Here is a 21,671-nt window from a genome sequence, read left to right on the forward strand (position 1 = left end):
TTTAACATTAATGTGTAAAATAAAGCTTCGCCGATTTCCCCTACCGTTGATATTACAAAAAAAATACAGTATTTTATAATAGTTTTATGTACAGATAAATATAAAATTATAGATAACATGATAAATAGGAAGCGACAAGTGTGCTGTTTTTAGTCATTCGCTTATAAATAAACGAGCAGTATTGCCCCGTGTTGAGTGATTAAAAATCCAGCCTTGATATTAAGCGCGATGTAAACAACGCGAAGTTGGCAAACTGTCTCGGTGTGGAATGCTAACGAGATTGGCCCATTCTGTGTACTGCAGAGGCTCATTCCCGCGCTGAGAGCCGCCATATTGGTTGGCGGTTTCAGTTGTAATTGTAATTTGATTTTGTAAGTAACCCAATATGAATAAATATGTGAATAAGTATCCTTATATTTGTAGTGTGGACGTAGGCGGTGTGTATTCAATCAGCGCAGTTTAGGTTTATATATTATAATTATATTCTTATAATATATACCTACTTAATATTATGAAACAAATCATTTCGTTTCCATATAAACAAAATAAACGTAGAGATATTGTCTGTATACTGGTCGTAGAGTAAAATTAATACTATAAAAAGCATCTTTTACGATAGCTTCATGGTTCATTGTTGGGTCATAAAAAATAAGAAAAATATACACATGCACGAAGAGTATAAACATGGCGCTAAGTGAAGAACGACGGCCGCGATGAATGGTGATCGCGTTGAAAGAGCATAGACCTCCCTGACTACTTTAAACTATATTTTCATTACGTACATCATTCTTACGAATATGAATAATACATTATGATTTCGCTATATAAATATTTCTATTAATACTACTCTATCGGAACAATAACCACCAAATAAAATGTTAGTAACAAAATGTTAATGTTAGTAATTAACACAACATCAACCGTAGTTTTTTGCCCTAAAATGTTAGCTACTATACCTGTTACGCAGAACCTGTTGCCCAAACACCTACTGCGCCCTAGAATCAACCAACGGCAAAACGAAAGCTCCCTTTGTTCTCGCCGCCTGGCGATCAATATCCGCTTTACAAATACCTTATCCACGCTGCCACCTATCATTGAAATAGTCGCGATAGTCGTCACACACCTATTAAAGCAAATTCTACTGGTGACATTTTGAAATAATGATATACAGTGTAATTGCAACTGTAATCAACGTTGTAAGGCAATAGCAGATTTTCATTACAGATATAAAAAAAATATAAAGTTTAAAACAATAATTGCAAGGAAAAATAGTCAAATAAATTTTAAGTGGTAATATAATTTTTATAATATATTAATATGGTAACCTAAAAATTGTAACATTTTTGTTAGGTTACCATATTATAATTTAAATATGGTAACCTAAAAATAGTTAAAATTTGTTTAATGTTTGATTTGTATTAAAAAAAATCACGTCGAGTCATAAATACTTGGTTATGTAATTACTTGATATATTTTTTTTCGATGGACAAAATTTTACGTTTGATAACAAATTATTTTTTTAAAATGCGGTTTCTTTAATTCTAACCAAACCTTTATATGTATTTCTAGTTTTTACTTGTGAAATATTATTTCCACAGCGTGTGAAAGTTAATATTGACCACCGTCCACCAGTCTAAGTGCATTAGCCAATTTCTGACCTGTGCTGGGATGGCTTTACAATATCAAAACATTTGTGCTCAATAATTTGGTTATAGTAGAATGGTAAAAAGTGAAAACACTTATGGAAATATGGTAAAAAATCGATTTAAATGTAGTAAATTATCATAAATAGAATAAAAAAATTTACAAACGGTAAATAGTTCGATTTATTTATCGATTACATTTTTTAATATGTTGTCATTGAGCTGCGCCTATAAAACTTTTAGAGACTGTTCTATACTAATACTAATAGTTTCTAAAATTACTTCTAGATAAAAATCACCACCAATTTTTTTCGCTGTAGGTAGCCCTTGACAGTTTTTGAAAAAAATTTGCTTATTTAAAAATGATTTTTTTTTCATATTATTTCCAAGATTTATAAGCTGATATTTCAAAAATTAAATTATTTTAATTACATTATACAATAGGCCCACTATTGGATATTGGAAAAAAAATCACGAGCACAGACATAACAGTCGGGCTGTATTTGCCAATTTTGTTTAAGGATCCGATTTTTTCCAAAAAATCACAAATTGTCAAATATCTGCCGAACAACTGAAAATCGGCTTCCATACATGGGGGTGAAATGGGTAGGTTAAGGTCCTCTACCTATAGAAAATCGTTTATCCGTCGATCGCGTTATCTATATATATAAAATCGAAAGGTCACTCACTCATCACGAAATCTCAGAAACTACAAGTGCTAGGTATCTCAAATTTTGCATGGGAGTTATTTATAGGACGTAGGTGCTCGCTAAGACGGGAATTTGCAATATTCGACTTCTAAGGGGTTGTTTTTGGGGTTGAAAGTTTGTATGAAACTTCATTACTACGAATGCTAGGAGTCTCAAATTTTGCATGGACCTCACTCATAGGACGTAGGTACTCATGGAGACAGAAATTAATAATAACGTAGTTTACGCAGGCGAAGCCGCGGGCGGGCCGCTAGTAATCAATAATTTTCTTTAAAAGTAATTATAGGCATAGAACAAAGTTCGTAGAAACGATTAATTCGGGGAAACCCGATAAATAAGCAGAATGAAAAACACTATGTACGGTACAATGTCACGCAATGAAATGTAGAAAAAAATTGAAAACATTTTCCTCCGATCGCCGATCAATTTTTATAGTTAAAATTTGTTAATGTTAATGTTAGTTAAATATTTGATATTAATTTCAATTAATATAAAATATTTAGATCTATTGTCTTTAAGTGCAGAAAAAAATCAAGCTTCTAAGTCAACGCAATCACAAGATACCAGTATTTAAGCATCGTAATCAAAACCTATAGGGTACTTCCCGTGAACCTACAGTTAAGAAATTTGGCACGAAGGTACAATACCAATACAAATAATGGAAAAGAAACGGAAAAGTGAAAATTTATAGGCATATTAGAGAAAAAATATTTACAAACTTATATTTGTTATTCATTTCATACAAAATGAGTGCATATAAGCATAAGTTTGTCAATTTTACAAATTATAGATTCTTTCCATTGACCTAAAATCCTGAAATTGGCACAGAAACCTCGGTGGGCAAGTCCAACTCGCAATTAACCCTTGTATTAACTTAGAAAATCTCAGAAATTAATTTGTACTTTATAAGCGACCCAAACACGACTTCGCCCTCTTAAGCTTCTTGTTATATTATAGCTAATTTATATAAAATGTTTAGATAAATTGTAGTCTATAAGCTTTATTATGAAACTTTACAGTAGTAATAAGGCTTATGATGAAACATCCATCCTTACAAACTTTAAGATTTATAATAGTAGTAGACTATAGGACTAGTTGGACTAGTAGGATAGAATAACGTTCTAGGAAATGAAATTAACGGTGTTCGATAAATTAAAGCATTATTAGTTTTGTACAAACCGTAAAATAATTTTCATAAGAACTAATAATTATTTAATTGGTCGGGAATCATTAAACATGACATTAGGTTTACCTCGCAAATGCAAAACAAATGTAGGATATGCAATTAGATATAATGTGATTATTTATTTTTTGGTTTATTAACAATCGTTTAGTTAGTCATAATTTTATAATATTAACATATTATATTAAATAGCATATTTTACCTTATTAAAATATAAGCTATATTATTTTAATGTCTATAATACAAACAAAAAAGGGCCAAAGTGCCAGAGTAATGATTATGTAGTGTTTGTGATGCATTAAATTCACTTTCAATATCATGTAAGTAACTATTGCCAAACGTTGAGCTGTCAAGTATCTTAGCTACGAAAATGGGTCACTATACTTGTGCCATGCACTTACATTAATCGATGCAAATTCTTGCACAGGACGAAAGAACTGTACTTTAAATCCAAATATACAGGTTTTTAAATAAATATCGTTGTTTTTCGTCAAAAATATTGTCACTTAAATTCACTAAAAAAATCACTAAAATATTTAATTTCGTACAGAAGTGATAACTATAAAATAGTTTGTTTATCGGTTTACTTTAAAATAACTATACAATGGTTTAATAAAATTATTAAGAAATAAAAATATATATATAATATTTACCTCCTTCTGCGACCTTGAGAAGGACAATCAACTGATTGGTTACTTAAGTCCACTATGATTCCCGTTTCCCTTTGGTTTCAGTGACAGTTTAAATGAAATAGTTGAATTAAAATTTGTCAAACGTTACAGTTACACTACACAATCACAGCGAATTCGAAGATCACACCGTCGAGGGTTCCGAGGGGTAAGCGGGTAGACGGTGTGGCCGAGTGTGTACGAAACGCTCGATCACGGCGATGTAAGGTCCTCGTAGAGTGTGAGAACCCGCCCAGAACACGCCAGCGAACACCGATAGACTGGCCGCGAGCTCGTCGACTGCGCGCTGCCGCTATTTGCGCTCGCCAGCCGCCCGCCCCGCGAGCCGCCCTGAGCTTTCGCTGCGCGGCGCAACGAAAACGCTTTTCGAGTTTTCAAAAGCTTTTACAGAACTTACTAATCTATTTTAAAAAACTGTACTATTCGCCTTTACATATACGAGTATATAACTCTTATAAGTCCAATTAGTAAAATTTTATATTAATTATATTTTGTCATTTCAACAACGTAAAATTATTATAATAATAAATACGAGTGTAGCTAAGATATAAAATCTAAATTCTTAGAAATATTTTTAAAATAAAACGCATAAACGCAGGCGTATCTCTGTTAAATCACAAGAGAAACGAACGTTTCAAAATTTGCATTTACGTTATTACATGTCATAAAAAAATAATTAACTCAAATATTTTGTCAAACTGTGTTCACAGACCAGTGATCACAGGTGGCTACCGTAGTCTCATTACATATAATCTTGCCTCCAAAAACATAAAAGGAAGCGGTAGCGGGTAGCCCAAAACATTGTAAAATATAAGTAAAAATATATTTTAATTAACTTTGAACCTTTGAACAGCGCAGTTTAAAAACGCCATCTACGACTTATTCACTTAAAATCCCCTATCCAGGGAGCTACATGCAATTTCAATAGCACTACATTAACTCGTCTGTTCTTTGTGCCGTGTGAGATGTGATGTGTCGTGTGAGATTCATGGCTCCGAAAATTCGAAAATGCAATGATAACGCAATGTAACAGGAATATATTCTACTATCGAATGTTGCGACAATTGCGAGTCGGGGTTCCGTACAGAAATTGGAAGTATCAAGCTTTTTCTAAAATTCAAGCTCAGCTTAGCCAGAGCCCTTTCATCTGATATCTCACTTAAACTAATGGCTTTAAAACAAAATTAGATTTGATTTATTAGATTAGATTTTGATATTTTATTAAAAAATCAAATCAAATCAGCTTCACGCTGTATCCCGCACACAGCATGGTAGGGCAGGGAGATCCTACTGTTAAGGCAATCTGTTCTCCACTTTCTGCCGAATTCTGGAGACATTGCGTCTTGAGTGGCAGAACCCAACACAGCGCTTTGCCTACTTGCTGTTACTGCTTTGCGAAATATTTCACTTCCTCGAGTGGGGATCGAACCCACAACCGTCGTGTTACAATCACACTTTTATGCCGCTGCTCAAAATATTATTGATATTTTATTATTTTTATAGTTTAGCTAAGCTTTACCACCATTTTTTATTACCACCATTATTTTCTTCATCAATATTTCCCGGTTTTTAGTTTAGCTGGTTTATAGTTAAGTTGGACTGCTATAATTGTTCATCATAATATGTTCCAGATCTTCAATTTTTATATGTCAATAGAAAATACTCCTCACGCTTTACAACCTTTGTTAAGGCTGCATTTAATAATTATTTCTTATAATTTGCTGGACTGTTATAGTAGATGTTCCAAATGTTAATTTATTTTATGTCAATGGAAAATACTCATCACAATTAACTAGACCACCATATTCAAATCGATTCAATTGTTCAGAAGATGTTCGTGCACAAACAGGACAAAGAGCCATAGATTCATGTTCTTTAAATTCCTTTATTCCTCCTCCATTCATTAGTTATTTAAATTCCTCTACATTGTTTTTTTATCAATATATTCAATGTTTTTTACTGTTTTATTCTACTAAAGAATAGTACGGTACTTGCGTGCGGCGCTGTTTACAAGCATAAATTGCCTTGTCTCTTGTTTAATCTGTGAGTCACTCTATGGTTAAATGTTATGTCATACAGTATTTATGTCAATGTCATAAGTCAAGAGTTAGTAGTGTTGAAATCTGTGACAGTTTTTTTGAATTATTTTATTTATTTAATGCAATATTCTAATTTCTAACATTTTTCTGTTTTCTCTTCATTCATCATTAGGATAAGAATAAAGACACACACACTAACATGATAGACCATATATAAGATAGGTAATTTTATTGAATTACAGCGCCATGCTTAAACTAATGTTTTAGCCTTTTAGTTTATAACTAAAAAGTAATCTATATTTTTACTTTCTGTATTCACTTCCCACTTGTTTTAATTATTTAGCCATGAGCTTTAAAAGAGAGAACATTTTATTTCACCGATGTTTGATTTTTGTATATTTTCTTCTATAATGAGTCGTCGGCGAAAAAGAATTTCGACTTTGGCTGCTTTTATATAAGTTTTGACGATAAGAATATTATATTTTAATATCCTAAAAACAATAGATAAGAATACTATTTTTGTTTTATTATAATATTGTTTTGAAAACCTACTTTTCTTGTGAAGTTTCATAAAATTATAGTTGTAAGATTTAAGTATGTAAATTGCCTTTCCAATTAAAATATTTTTTAAAAATAATAATTTTTTAATGTATTTAATATGTATAATTGTAATAAACTGTAATATATTTAATATGTATAATTATTATTTTTAAATTCCAATTTAAAAATAATAATTATACATATTAAATATATTACAGTGTATCACTAATCAAAAATGAGTAAATGGAAATTGTGTCGCCAAACATATGGAAATGAAGAATTTGAACTTTCTGAAGGTGATGAAGTTACAATAGGTCGAGGATTAGACAATACAATAACACTTTCCAGTCTAGTTATATCTAGAAATCACTGTTTACTTAAAGTAAAAGAAGATGAAATAACAATTACTGACTTAAAGGTATGTTTAATAATATTTGCATATAAACATGATAATCAATATATATTTTTGATATAAAATCAAATTATTATTGGTTTGAGGATGTTGTGGTACAGTTGGACAGTGAGTGTTAAAGGCTGTGGATTCAATTTTCATTGATCATAATATATCATCATATTATGGTACGCAAAATATGTGGTTAGACATCTGCCACTCCACACTAGGGGACCACTACCCTAATTCTACTACTGTACTACTGTATCCTACATATAGTGTGTAACTTATGAATAATAATAAATAGGTAATAATATTTTCACAGAGCTCAAATGGTATTTTTGTTGGATTAAAAAGGATACCACCAAACATCCCTTATTCTGTAAGTGATGCCGATGTTATAGGCATTGGCTGGACCATTGGGGCTCCACTAGCACAAATATTAGATGATGAAAAATATGTGTTCAAACTCATAAAGTGTGTGACATCTATAAAGAACAGAATTCTATTTCAAAATTACATTGACATAGAAGATGAAATAACTGATATTGATATAAGTAAAACAAATATTCCTAAACTAGAACAAATATCACCTGTACTTGAAACAAAATCTTATTTAAAACGGAAATTGCAAGTTGAATCAAAACCTTTACAATTGTTAAAAAATAATGATATTATCAATATATCTGACAGTGAAAATGATATAGTTTCAAAAAAATTAAAGAAAATTAAATTAGGTGAAACAAATATTTTTTTAACAGAAGCTGAAATAAAAAGTGAGGCAGATGATATTCAATATGAAGCATTTAGTGTCAAACAAGAATATTTAGGCTATGATGAAGCAATAGAAATCAGTAGTGATAATGATAGTGATTCTGAACTTTTTGTTAGGCTATCTCAAAGCTCACCTCATAAAAGTTATTTACAAATGGATAGGAGTAACATCAATGGAGATAAACCACAAGAAAATAGCTCCTACAGTCAATTAGATGATGATGTTATATTCGTAAATAATATGGAGCATGCTTCGGATGAGGATGATTTTATTGAAGACATAATAACAATTCCAAGAGATCCTCCACAAAATGAACCCCCTGTTGAAATAAACTTATATAATGTGGCTGAAAAGCCTAAAGATTTTGTTGGTGGTATCAGTACCAATGTACTTACAGACCTAAAAGAAAAACCCAGCATAAATTCCAGCTCTACTCAACATACTACCACAGAGGCTGTAAAAAAAGCTCTAATGATAGAGCCTCTTGTAAAACGAGCCAGAACAAAGTCCCACCATACTCATAAAGATAGTAAGTGAAGGAAGGACCATACAAATTGTTTACCTATCGTTAATATATATTTTTTTAATTGCTTTGAACTGTTATTATTCTGCAAGTCCTATAAGTGCACAATTGAAATTGCAAATGATTACATCACATATTACATATTTTTGTTTTACTTTAATTATATCTTTTTATGTTATATCTTTTTACAGGTAAAAAGCCCTCCACAAAAGAACCTAAGACGAAAAATAAGTCATCATCCTCAAAAAAAAGTATTACAAATTCTCAAAAAGAAGAGCGAAAAAGGAAGCTTAAAGAAATTGCTTCCAAAACTAAAGATGACGATGATAATTCTGATAAGAAATTAGCATTAAATTTAACTAAATCAGTCATTAATGTTAAAGTTACGACATCAAACCGTGGTGCTTTCCTTACTGATGATGCTACAGTAAACAAATCAACAAATACCAAAGAAAAAGATAATATTAGGAAAAACAGAAAGAAGTCTACCTCAAGTACAAACCGTAAATCATCAAAATCGACTAAAACAGATGTGAAAATTCATCTAGATAAAGATAATATGGAAAATATAAAAAGTAAAAAAAATGATGATCAAGAAGGCTTAAACTTGAAAAAATTGCAGAGTAGACATCTTAAGGAAGTTCAAGAAGAAAAAATATGTAATAAACCATCTTCAAATTCAAGTAAATCTACAAAAAATTCACCTGCACCTATTCCTCTTAAAAATGTAAAGCCCTTAACTGACAGAATAGAGGCACAGCCCAATAAACCATTCTCCAAAGTGCAACCTTTACTGGGAGTTGGTAAACTAAAAAAACAAGTTCGCTTTTCAAATGCTCCAAATGAAGTAATTGTATATGAGATTGAGCCTGGTAATATAATGAGAAAGACCAGCTCAGTCAAAACAAGATTAGTAGATGCAAGAAAAATGCCAATATTCTCATTGGAAAAAATAACACTTATGAAAATTCTGCGTTGGAACCCACAGTGGCTAGATGAACAAAAGTTAAATGTGGATCCTCCTCCAATTTTAGGTCATGACAACCCCCCCATGGCTATTTTTCACAATTTTAATAGCCATAGTCAATATGTAGGGTATGTTTTTGCCATTTTTTTTCTCAACTTTACACTGTATCCCACAAATAACATTGTAGCCAGAAGAAACCTAGTGTTCATACATTTTGTTCCCCACTTTCATGATCTTGTTTTGGATAAAGGGTGGAATTAAGTTCCGCCACTCAATACGCAATGTTTCGAAAACTGGACAGTAAACTACTACACTAGTAAACAGTGTCGTAAATTTTGAATAATAGTTGTTATAAATGATTGTGTAAAATTATATAATATCTTTTAATATGACGTACAGGCTTGTAGGAGATCTACTTTTAATGGAAATTTGGGAATGTTTAACGCAAGCATATACAAGAAATCACAATCAAAATAACATTTTCCAATTGAGAATTGAATCATTACCGTCAGTGCCGCCTCAAGAAAAATATTTTGACTTATGTAATCTTAGTGTAAACAGTAAGTAAATAAATAATGCTAATGATTAATTAACGTACATTGTGGACTAATGTCGGACAATGACGCTAAACACTTATTGTATTCTGCCTATCTTATTAAAAAATATCTTGCCCGCCCATAATAATATTCTCTGTTATAAAATACAAGGATTTAAACCCGTGCCTTTTGGGAGCCGTCCAAGTGTTCTGCTCAAAAAGCTAAACGTTCTTATCAAGATGTGAAAATTCTTATTATCTGTAACAGTAATTTTTCATAGAATTTAAATTTTAAAATTTTTAATAGAAATTATTGTATATATATTTTTAATTGCTTAACAATTAAAAATATATACTGTGATATTTTCGTTATATATTTTAGTTTCGTTACTAAAATCAGAAGAGAAAAGCCTACCGAGAGTAGGTGAAGTTATGCTACTCGAATTTGGACCTGAAGATGGCATAAATCGAAGGTTTTTCTTCGTCCACAATGTACGCTGTCTTCCATCTCCACCGAGTAAGATCTTCTTCTTACGTAAAATAAAATTTTTTTATAAATCCTTTTTCTTTTCAGTTTTATGCTTATCTTGCATATAGCAGTTTAGGCATAGGGAACCTAGTGTTAGTACATTCCGTATCTCACTTTTCGCCGGGATCTCGAGGCATTGCGTATTGAGTGACGGAACCCAACGCCGCGCTTTGCCTTGTTACCAGAGCGAGGAAAAAAAATATAATTCATTTCCACCGAACATAAATCGAACCCACAACCGTCGTTTTTATAGTCATATGGTTGCGTATATGCACCAAGACAACCTCCGTTGGCGTTCGACGGTCTTTATAAATCTTATACAATCATTTTAACTTTTCCTCGGACTTATATCCTCAATATATAAATAACATTAAATATTAAAAATATATATACTGCTAAAGCCCGGCCGATTGTTCTTCTGCCCAGAAAAGAATCGTCTAATCCTTCAGTGCAGTCAGTATTTTTAATTGCTATCCACATCATATTTTTTTTTATAAAAAGCTGTTTTCTTAGAGCTAGGTAGCGCTAATTTTATAAATTAGTTTCTAATCTTGATTTATATGTAAATAAAAACTGGGTAAACCAATTTTATTAAAGCTCCATATTTATAAATTCAAATTCAAATAATTGATTTATATAATTTGAATATGCTTATATAAAGCTGAATAACTTATGTTAATGCACTATTTTCTTTTCTTTTTAATAGTTTTTTCTTGTAGCTGGTTTATTACAGTACTCAATGACTGCATTTACTATGTGCTATTGGTTTTACACATACACAAATTACGATATACATACAAAAACCATTAAAATTATACATGTATAAGATAAATATATTTTAATTTTTCTTTTCAGATAATAAAAATTCATTTTTCAGTTTATCATTGTATGCCACTTTTACTGATAGGATAAAAAATTTAAGACCTGGTGAAGCTATGATTGGACGAACATTGGCTTACATAAATAAGGAGTTGACGCTCTTTGATGCAATGGAATATTTAGCAGAGTCACCTTTACGGAACGCCATTTTAAGACCTAATCAACATGACTTTGAGTGCTCCAACACTAAAAGTGCTGATGACATGAAGACACAAGTATGTATAGTTTTAATTAGCATTAAAACGTTTCTTTTCTCAATGAAAAGAAAAAAATGTTTTTTCAGCTTTTTGCTGTATCCTACATATAACAGGATATGTAGAGAGAAACTAGACACTCTGTTTTCCATTTGCTGTCGAATTTTCAAGGCATTGCGTGTTAAGCGTGGAACTCAACGCAATGCTTTGCATTGTTACAAGAGTGAATAAACTCTTGGAGACAATATTATAAGACCAAAAAATAGCTTAAACAGAATATTAATTTGTATTTTTATTACATTTGAAGTTGTTTATATATGTTACAAATTACAATGTTTGATGCCGTTATAGATATTAACAAATAGGTTTTTATTTACAGTGGACATTAACTTTGAACCCAAGTCAAAAGCAGGCAGTCGCAAGTTCGGTGAATGCAGCACTTGGAGACAGACCAAGCATACAAATGGTCCAAGGACCTCCAGGAACTGGTATGTAGTACTATATTATAGAAAATAAATTAAAATATATTTTTTAAAAACTTAAATACCGTCATGTTTTTTTTAGGAAAATCAAGTGTAATATGTGCTATAGTTATGACATATTTTTATAACGCAGTAAGCAAAAGACAGCAAAACAGAGGGAAAATTTTAATCTGTGCAACAAGCAACGCCGCGGTGGATGAACTAGTCATTAGATTGTTAAACATAAGACAAAGCTTACCCAAAGGTAATTATTATTTTATAAATAGTGTTTTGTACTTGTGTGTCTGTTTTTCTTAAGTGAAAGCGAGATTTAGAACTGAGAAAACTGGAGAATGGAGTATCTTGACACTAGATTCCCTCTAACCTAACCTACCCTATTATAAAGCGTGATGCAAAAAACGTGTATTACAAAAACGTTTCTAAAACACCTACACGAAGTTTAACGTTGTCATCGATAATAACATCCATTCAATACCGATGTATGATAAATGTCGAAAGGAATAAATAGATTTTTTTTAGCTTTACGCAGTATCTCTAGTACTTCTAGTTACATTTACACACCTAGTGGGAATTGAACGGCATAATTCGGAGACCACGGAAACGACACGATGTGACTTACTGCCGATCATTTGGTATTGATAACGAGTCTCCGAATATAGTAGATTAAGATCCCAGTTTACTATATACGAATACTAAACTAAACGTAAACGTAAGGGGGTATGAATGTGACCAGCTGTGACAAGGAGTTAGAATGGTACAAAAGGACCTATTTATTTTACGGATCGTTATCAATGCCAAAAAAGGACTATTTTTACTACATCGATGTTCATCAAACTGCTGATGAATATTGATAACTCCCGTCGTGGTTTGTCATCAGAGGAGCGTTTCCGCATGGTGCGCGTGGGGCGGCTGGAGGCGATGCACCCGCGCGCCCGCTACGTCAGCTCGCAGCAGCTGGCGCAACGCGACGCGGCGCGCCCACTTGACCACCATCCCGGACTCGATGAAGAGGTTATTTATGTCATATTAAAAAAGAATTATTTTTAAATATGCCAAACAAATATGGAAGTGGAAGTCAAAACGGGGATACGACGCCTAACGGGTCCTAATTTATTGTATGGAAAAATTTTACAAATATGTTGCTTAAAAGAAAAACAGGGATAAATATGTGTACACACCAATAAATATTATTAGTATATTTTATCAACAGATATCGCACTTGGAAGCGAAAATAAACATGTGGAAAACTACAGAAAGTGAAGCAAAAGATCGTGTTCGAGTAGCCTACTGCCGGGGACGAATTGCACAACTCGTTTCGAGGAAGTCTATGGTATGTTCAATATATTTTAACACATTTTTCTCAAGTTTTACAAGATTTTTTTACGCTACCCCATTACGCATTTCCGCCGAATTCTTGTTGCATAATGTTTAACTCTGGGACACGTTTTTTAGAAAACATATAAAAAATAGACTTTTTTGAAACCGAAATTTTATACATGTTCCAAACTTATATTATACAGCGTACAGAGAGTGAAGCAATCGGAAATTTACACAAATTTTAAACTAAAATTTTTTTGCTCTCCTTTATATATTGCACAAAAGTACTTTTATTGGATTTCGCACGTCATTAATGATTAAGCAATGATTTTAATTGAAGACTAACCAGAACCCTCTCCACTATTCTATTCCACAGCTGCGTCACGGGGCTCGGGGCGGCGGGGGTGCGGACGAAGTGCGCCCCGAGCGCCTGCTGCAGGCGGAGCGCCGCATCGTCGAGTGCGCGGACATCATCGTGACTACGCTCGCCAGCGCGCACAACCACAAGATGAGAGCGTAATTATGTTTGTTTATTTAATTAATTTTGTTTTGTGTATGTATACTGGTGTATGTGTGTGTAGGTTAGTAAAGCATGTATCTTTAGTATTTACGTATCAGTAATAAACTATTATTAACATTACTACTATTACTAACAGAGAGAACCTAGTGTGAAGACACTCCGTTCCCCACTTTCGTTCCCCGCATTGCGTGTTCAGTCGCAGATCATATTATATTAGACTAGCGGACGCGCGCAGCTTCGCTTACTTATTTAGGGGTGAATTCTAAGAAACCACGAAACATGTGTTCAATGAAATATTTTTAAGAGTCAAAATTTCAAATTTTATAAAAATCTGTGGCGATTTAAAGATTTTTTCATACAAACTTTTAACCCCTTATTTTCACCATTAGAGGGTGAATTCTAGAAAACTATGAAATACGTATTCAATTAAATACTTTTAAAATTCTAAATTTCCAATTTAATAAATATCGGTGCTGATTAAATTTTTTTTCCATACAAACTTTCAACCCCTATCTGACCCCTTTAGGGTTAAAATTTTACAAAATCCCTTCTTAGTGGATGTCCAGATTACGAAAGTAAACATTTGTCCAAATTTCAAGTTTCTACGCACAGCGGTTACGGCTGTGCGTACGTCTTACCTCAGTCAGTGAGGACAAGTCCTTTTATATATATATAGATAGTATATTGCATATTTAATTAATAATTTTAGTTACAAATTTATAAGCCCTCTTATTGGTTTAATTAAAATTATTATACTCGTACTACTTATTATAATTTTGTATTGCAGAAAGAAAACATAAAGTAACTACATAACTACATGAATTAATTTAAATGTTTATCATTAGACTAATAATTTGTGAATCTTCTGACCTGTATTATTAAGGATTTTGATATTAGAGGCTTTCAGACTTTATTTATTTTACTATTTGTCCGGATTGAGCGGCGGTGATCACTTACCATCAGATGACCCGTACGATCGTTTGCCTTGTCTTTTTCCAAACTAAATTGTATATTTTAAGACAATTATATTTAGTTTAAAATGAAGATACTACAAATCAATATTATTTATATACAACAGTCTCAAAGGGCGCATAGCGCTGTGCATTGTGGACGAGGCGGGGCAGGCCATAGAGCCCGAGGCGCTGATCCCGCTCACGCTGGACGTCACGCGCCTTACGCTGATTGGTGACCCGCAACAGCTGCCAGGATTTATATGTTCACAAGTAAAAACATGTTCAATATTACTTAGAGGGGCCGTTTTCACGCAGCAGTACAGAGTATGAATGTAAACGTGATGGTTGGTTGATTTTTATTTCATTTCCTCGCTATGGTAACAAACTATGACTCGAATGTCTCGAGGTGAAAAATGCAGTGGAATGTCGTCAAACTGCCTACTTTGCTATATGCGGGATACAGCGTAAACTAAAAGAAAATGTGTAATGGCTTTTATATACAGGCTCTGAGCTTAGTACAAGCGTCAGTCTCACATGATAGTAAATAATATTTTTATGTACCTAAATATACACAACTTTTTTGTATACTTTACTTTGTGTGGAGAAATAAATTATTTTATTATTATTATATAAAATGGCTTGTTTTATAAAAGCCTTCACATTCATTTAATAAACAAATTTCAGCGCGCAAAGAAACATGGTCTCGGCGAAAGCCTATTCGCTCGCCTGAGCTCGTGCTCGGAGCAGTGGGGCGGCGCGGCCGTGCTGCTGGACCAGCAGTACCGCATGCAGGCCGCCATCGCCGACTACCCCAACCGCGCCTTCTACGGCGGCCTCGTGCGCTCCGTGCCCCCTGCGCCCCTCGCGCCGCCCCTCGGCCTGCCGCCCTATCTGCTGCTCGCCATCGCCAGTGGGGACAAGGGGCAGGGTAAGTGCTTAGGTATACTTTATGTATGGAATTGGGTATTTCTCTGTATAAGAAAAAAAATAAAAATGTTAAAATGAAATAGCTTAGTTAACGGTTAAGGTAGGTAAGGATAAGTTAACAGTTTTAATTCATAGATTAAACCTGTATTAAACGTATTTGATGTTACAAATACGCTTACCACTTAAAGTTACGACCAAAGCAAAGGATAGTACTTTTGCGTTTGATGAAGTCACACTTGATCATATTACAAAAGATACCTCAAAAATACATTTAGACTTAAATGCCATTGGATGTTGTGTATTACTCGTAAAAATGTTGATACTATCCCTTAATATCATCCTTCCAACCCTTTGTCACCTCTTTATTTCTTTCTTATTCTTTACTTCATTTCCCAATACCTTACCTTTACGCATGATTTCTACAGGGAGACATTACTCTTTCCTTTGTTTAAAAATACTTTATCTTATTTATCTATATACGTGTGTATAGTGTTCTTGTCATCACCACTTTAAATATAACCACAGTTGTAACTACTCTGTAAAAGCCTAATACAATTAAAACAAGAGATTTTTCCAAAAATGATAGTGTTTCTTTTAAAACCAAATAATTAATAAAATTATCACTTTTTATTCTTAAAGAATATACCAGAACGAGAAAGAGATATCTCTTATTCTATTTTACGCAATTCTTCTTCGCCGCCAATACCTACGACTCGATTTCGTGAATGATAGGTCTGTGGCCGTTGTTCTTGACAAATGGCGTTTTATTTTACAACAATAATTTTGTTATTTATTTTGTTTGAAAAAATCACTTCACTATCACTTAATTTTTTGCCAAATCAAAATCTTTATTGTTTGAATTGTATTAGGTTTTTATAGAGTAGTTAAAACTGTGGTTTCAGTTAAAGTGCTGATGACAAAAACACTATAAAAGAAATTCTCACTGACTGAGGTATAGACGCCCGCACACCCTTACTGCTGATAGTAGAAACGTGAAATTTGAAAAATAATAATTTGGAATGCATATTCATATTATGCAGAAGGAATTTTGAAAAATGTTTACCCTGAACGAGTGAAATAGAGGTTGAAAGTTTGTATGAAAAAATTTGTAAATGGGCACCGATTTTTATAATGTTTGAAATTCAGATTGTTAAAAATATTTCATTAAACACGTGTTTCACGGTTTATTAGAATTCACCTGCAAATAATTTCATAAATATATTTTTTTATTATATATTCGTAAAGTTCAAGCGGGGAAAACCGCCCGGATCCGCTACTTTACTATATCTTTCTACCGTTGTGATGATCTAGACATATCTAGTCACCTATTTAAGCCATCTCAGAGGGTATTGAAAAAAAAAATAGTAATTATAAAACAATATTTATACGTAGCAAAACATATTGCTTAAATTTAAATACAACAATCTTAATATATATTCATTGGTAGTCAAAAACAAACCGCTAGAACTAAATTTTTCACATTTTCCAGCTGTTATTTTTGACGATACCATTGTAAGATATAAGAATGTTACAGTAATTCCATAATAACTGTGGGTATGACAGGGCCGACGTATGCCAACGAGACGGAGGCGTGGGGAGTGGCGCGCGTGGCGGCGGCGCTGGCGGAGCGCACGCGCGCGTCCCGCGCCTCGCTCGCCGTCATCACGCCCTACAGCGCGCACCGCGACCTGCTGCGCGCCTGCCTGCGCCGCCTACAGTATACATACTTTCATTTTTGTCTTTCATTTGAACATATGAATTAAACTCGTATAGTATTTACATATCTTTGCGGTAATAATGTACAGGCCTATCTTCACAGTAATATTTTGTAATGAACAATTGTATTATTTACGTTTGCTCTTCAAGCTTCGATTTTCTATCGCTACAATGGAACGATTTGAAGTTGTTTGAGTACCTCCACTTAATATGTATGTTCAGCTATATGCATACTTTTGTACCACAGAACGGAGGCGGGCGGCGGCATCGAGGTGAACACGGTGGACAGTTTCCAGGGGCAGGAGCGCGACGTGGTGGTGGTGTCGCTGGCGCGCTCGCACGGCGTCGGCTTCCTCACAGACGCGGGCCGCATGAACGTGATGCTGACGCGCGCGCGACACGCGCTCGTCGTGTGCCTCAACCCGCTCGCGCTCGTGGTGAGACACGCTTACACAATTGTAATACTCGCTGATTTATACGAGACCTCGGAACTAAACCGCGCCTAAATGTACGTTAGGCATATAATTACAGAAAAATAGCAACTTACGACGAAGTAACGAAGACTATTTTGCCGTCTATTGTACTTTCTAACAATGACCCTTACAAATATACATACACAAAAGCACTCATATAACTCATATCAGAATATGAACACACATATTAACGAAAACGCATTAGCACACACACAAAATTAATAATCATTATCAACTAATTTTTAATTCAGTCTTTGTTCGTACATAAATGTACAAGTATGTGCTCGCGGTTACTGCACTCAGTATTTTTTTACAAAAGGCAACTACGTAAAAAATTGATCTCAAATATTACTAAAAAATTATTATGTATAGCTGTCGTATTTTTACGTTTTAAGAATGGTAAATTATGGGCCAGGCATGGCACAGAGGCACAAGTCTGCGATTGTAATCGAATCCTCCTCGATCATTTCCTCGCTCTGGTAACATTCAACACGCAATACTTCCAGAATTTAACGGAAAGTGGGGGAAGTTTCTTAATGATAAGGACGGAGTGTTTTAACACTAGGTTCCCAGATTCCCTCTACCTACCGTGGTATGTATGGGATTCCAAATAAATTTAAATCTTATTTTTGTTGTATAATATATAATTATAATTAATATACAAAAACCTTATTATCTATTACAGAAAAACAATCAATGGCAAACACTAATCGACGATGCCCAAAATCGAAACGTCTACGTAACTCTTCCTACTAAGATGTGTAATCCGATTACGTCGCACGCACGATCAATTTCTCTTGAAAGTGTACTCGAGCATTTAGTTAAGTGACAGTGTAAAATATGTTTTTTCGATTTTGATTAATAGTTAGATACAATGATTTATTTACTTTAGTATTCCACGATTACGTTTTGTGGGTCTGATTCCCTCTCGGGGGAATGATTTATTTCTTTTCTTCACTCAGAGAGCAAGGAAAAGTTGAGCTCTGCAACGGAACACGCTATATCTAAAATTGAGCAATTCCAGCCAGAATGTAATATCTTAACCAATGTTAAGATACTCCGTTTGCCGCCTTACCTTATACCAGAGTGGGAACCCAATGGTTCCCTCTGAGTACTCTACTATAAGCGGGATACATCGTGAAGCTAAAAAAACTTTTCCACTTAAGTAAATTTTTTTTTAATTGTAACACCATTATGTATTTTCTTATAAGTTCATTATTTTGTTATGTATCTAAGTGAAAAAACGTCACGTTTATATAAAAATAAAAATGTGATATACAAGTTTATATATTTTATTTAATTGTGTAATGTATTTAGTAAAATACATTAGACTTAAGATTAGTATGTATTATTTGGTGTACATTTTGCTTTTACTTAAGGCAAAATGTATATGATAAGACTAAGTTATTTTAAAATCGAATATTTCTAACACACAGAGTAAAGAATATTTAAATAGATGACTTGTGTATCAATTGTTATATACGTTACTTATGTTACATATAAAATTAAATAAATCAACACATTTATTTTTCAATGAAATAAAATAACGTGGCCTATTGCGAATAGATTTTTGTAATCAAACACATAGTTTTTTTTTTAATGCTGGGAAATGCTTTTACGCAGACCATCCGTACAAGGATGGTACTGTGGGACTCATCGCAAAGAAGACCGATACTACCCACTAAAACCCAGCGAAACCGCTCCACCAATATAGAGACACCGCAGGATCGCTCGCGCATGCCACTGCGACGCCTCGGTGGAAGGCCCATACTACGAGCCACCATTACCTTCCAGAGAACTCTAGCGATCCTATAGGGGGATTCCGCAACCTCGGTGAGTTAGCCACTGGTTCGTCTAGGGTAAAGGGAGTAGGAGATGCGCGTACTGCCTTCTTCTACCCCTTGGCCTCCGACGGCGAAGCGGGTCTGCATTCGCGCTGGACTCGCGTACCCGCTCCGCGGCCTCCTTTAGTGCCATAACAGATGCACAAAAGGAAGTCACAGCAGACCAGTTCCTCTCACTATCCAGCATGGCTCCCACCACACTGGATAGTGAGAGGTCTCCACCCACAACGGCCATCAGGGTGTGGCGTTGCGGTGCCCAAGCAGGACATTCAGCCAGGGTATGATGGGCTGAGTCGACGGGTGTCGACGGGTGTTTACCAACTTCGGCACAAGTTCGGCGAAGTGTGACGCAAAAGACCATCGACCATCGAGGATCAGGCCCAAATATTTCATTGTAGCCCGCACCTCCACCTCTTGCTCTTGGATGCTTAGGGTAGCCCCACGAGGAGGTCCCTTACGTGGGCCATGGAACAGTAGCGCCTCCGTTTTGGAATTTGAAATTTTGAGGCCCAGCGCTTCAATACAGTCAACAACGCGGTGAATGCCGACTTCAGCCAAACGTGCCGCTTGATTAAAATTTACGCCCTGGGTAGTGACCAGCGTGTCATCAGCATAACAAATAACGCTCATCCCGGGAGGCAAGCGACAGCGTAGGAGCCAATCATACCCAAGGTTCCACAGTATCAGGCCTAAAACTGACCCCTGTGGAACCCCGCAACCAACTCTTCGTGGGCCGATTTGTCCGTCCCCACCCGTCCATATCACCACTCTATCTTGGAGGTAGTCATTCAATAGCCGCCGGAGATAGAGAGGCACTCCATGGTAACGAAGCGCCTCTCGTAAAGTCTCGAACGGCAGGTTATTAAAGGCATTGACCACGTCTAGCGATACGGCTAGCAGAACATCTCCCTCTGCCGTCGCAGTTAATGACCGAGTCTTCAGGGTGTTCAGAGCGTCAATTGTTGAACGACCGGCCCTGAACCCGTACTGATCCTCTGAAAGACCCTTGCCTACTTCCTCTAGATGACGACTAAGACGGGCAGCAACGATCTTCTCCAAGATCTTACCAGTCTCGTTCAGCAGCACTATCGGCCTGTATGCGGAAGGTGAGTCCACAGGTCGACCTCCCTTGCGCAATAAGCATAACTTTCCCTCTTTCCAAATCTTCGGGAACTGACCAGTCGAGAGACACTGGTCAAATAATACCCGAAGATTATTGGCAAGGTACTCCAGGGCAATACTGAGTACTTTACCCGGAACACCATCTGGTCCTGGGGCGGTTTTTTTGGCTCTTAGTCTACTAAGAGCCATTTTCATTTCCTCTTCGGTAATAGGCGGCGCTTCCACTTCTTCCTCTTGTACTGGAAGAGGGGCCATTGTAGGAGGAATGAACTCAGATGGCTCTGGGAACAACTCCCCAATAATGTCTTGTAGAAAGACTGGAGATAAGGTCTCTGTTAGTGGGGTACTAGTGACTCGCAATTTCTTTCGTGAAGCGAGGTAAGGGTGTCCCCGTGGATCCCTGTTTAAGCCCGCCAGAAGCTCCAGACGCGCTTGACGCTTCGCCAGTCTGATGGCAAGACGCAGAGCACTCTTTTTCTCTCTGTATGCAATCCTCAGTTGATCTTCGAGAGCAACATCAAAGCCGTTTCTCCGTCTGCACCTCGTGAATGCCCATCGGGCCTTGTTACATGCAACCCGTAGAACAGCAATTTCGGGCTTCCACCAGTAAACTTGACGAGGCAATGGACCTCGCCGGGCTCTTAGCATGGCTGTATCGCATATCGCCATCATGGTATCACGCATTCGATTCGCCGATTCGTCGACGCTTAAGCGAGTAAC

The 21,671-nt window shown here is 35.1% G+C and overlaps 2 protein-coding genes across 7 annotated transcripts in view; one reads left to right on the forward strand and one right to left on the reverse strand.

Moving 5' to 3' along the window:
* Positions 1 to 4,515, reverse strand: part of Shab (potassium voltage-gated channel shaker cognate b) — a 35,466-nt gene extending 30,951 nt beyond the window's left edge. For all 5 annotated transcript variants that reach the window (XM_085187770.1, XM_085187769.1, XM_085187768.1 and 2 more), the window contains exon 1: positions 4,190 to 4,515. The gene's annotated coding sequence lies outside the window, so the exon portion shown is untranslated. The remainder of the gene's footprint in view (positions 1 to 4,189) is intronic.
* Positions 154 to 19,266, forward strand: Setx (probable helicase senataxin). 2 transcript variants are annotated; one of them, XM_085187763.1, is made up of 17 exons: positions 154 to 371; positions 7,023 to 7,222; positions 7,521 to 8,499; positions 8,685 to 9,588; positions 9,860 to 10,020; positions 10,378 to 10,512; positions 11,380 to 11,618; positions 11,977 to 12,085; positions 12,162 to 12,323; positions 12,957 to 13,090; positions 13,290 to 13,409; positions 13,773 to 13,912; positions 14,995 to 15,139; positions 15,554 to 15,797; positions 17,360 to 17,513; positions 17,760 to 17,949; positions 18,671 to 19,266. In XM_085187763.1, exons 2-17 carry the CDS (start codon positions 7,040 to 7,042, stop codon positions 18,812 to 18,814), a joined length of 4,143 nt encoding a protein of 1,380 aa, XP_085043889.1. In that variant the 5' UTR covers positions 154 to 371; positions 7,023 to 7,039; the 3' UTR covers positions 18,815 to 19,266. The 2 variants fall into 2 exon arrangements, with proteins under 2 accessions (XP_085043889.1, XP_085043888.1); XM_085187762.1 differs by lacking the exon at positions 154 to 371 and adding an exon at positions 6,305 to 6,486.
* Positions 19,267 to 21,671: the final 2,405 nt, after the last annotated feature.

This window comes from Heliconius melpomene, chromosome 7, assembly GCF_056956725.1.
Source record: "Heliconius melpomene rosina isolate 202511_hmr_F chromosome 7, ASM5695672v1, whole genome shotgun sequence".
NCBI classification, from domain to species: domain Eukaryota; kingdom Metazoa; phylum Arthropoda; class Insecta; order Lepidoptera; family Nymphalidae; genus Heliconius; species Heliconius melpomene.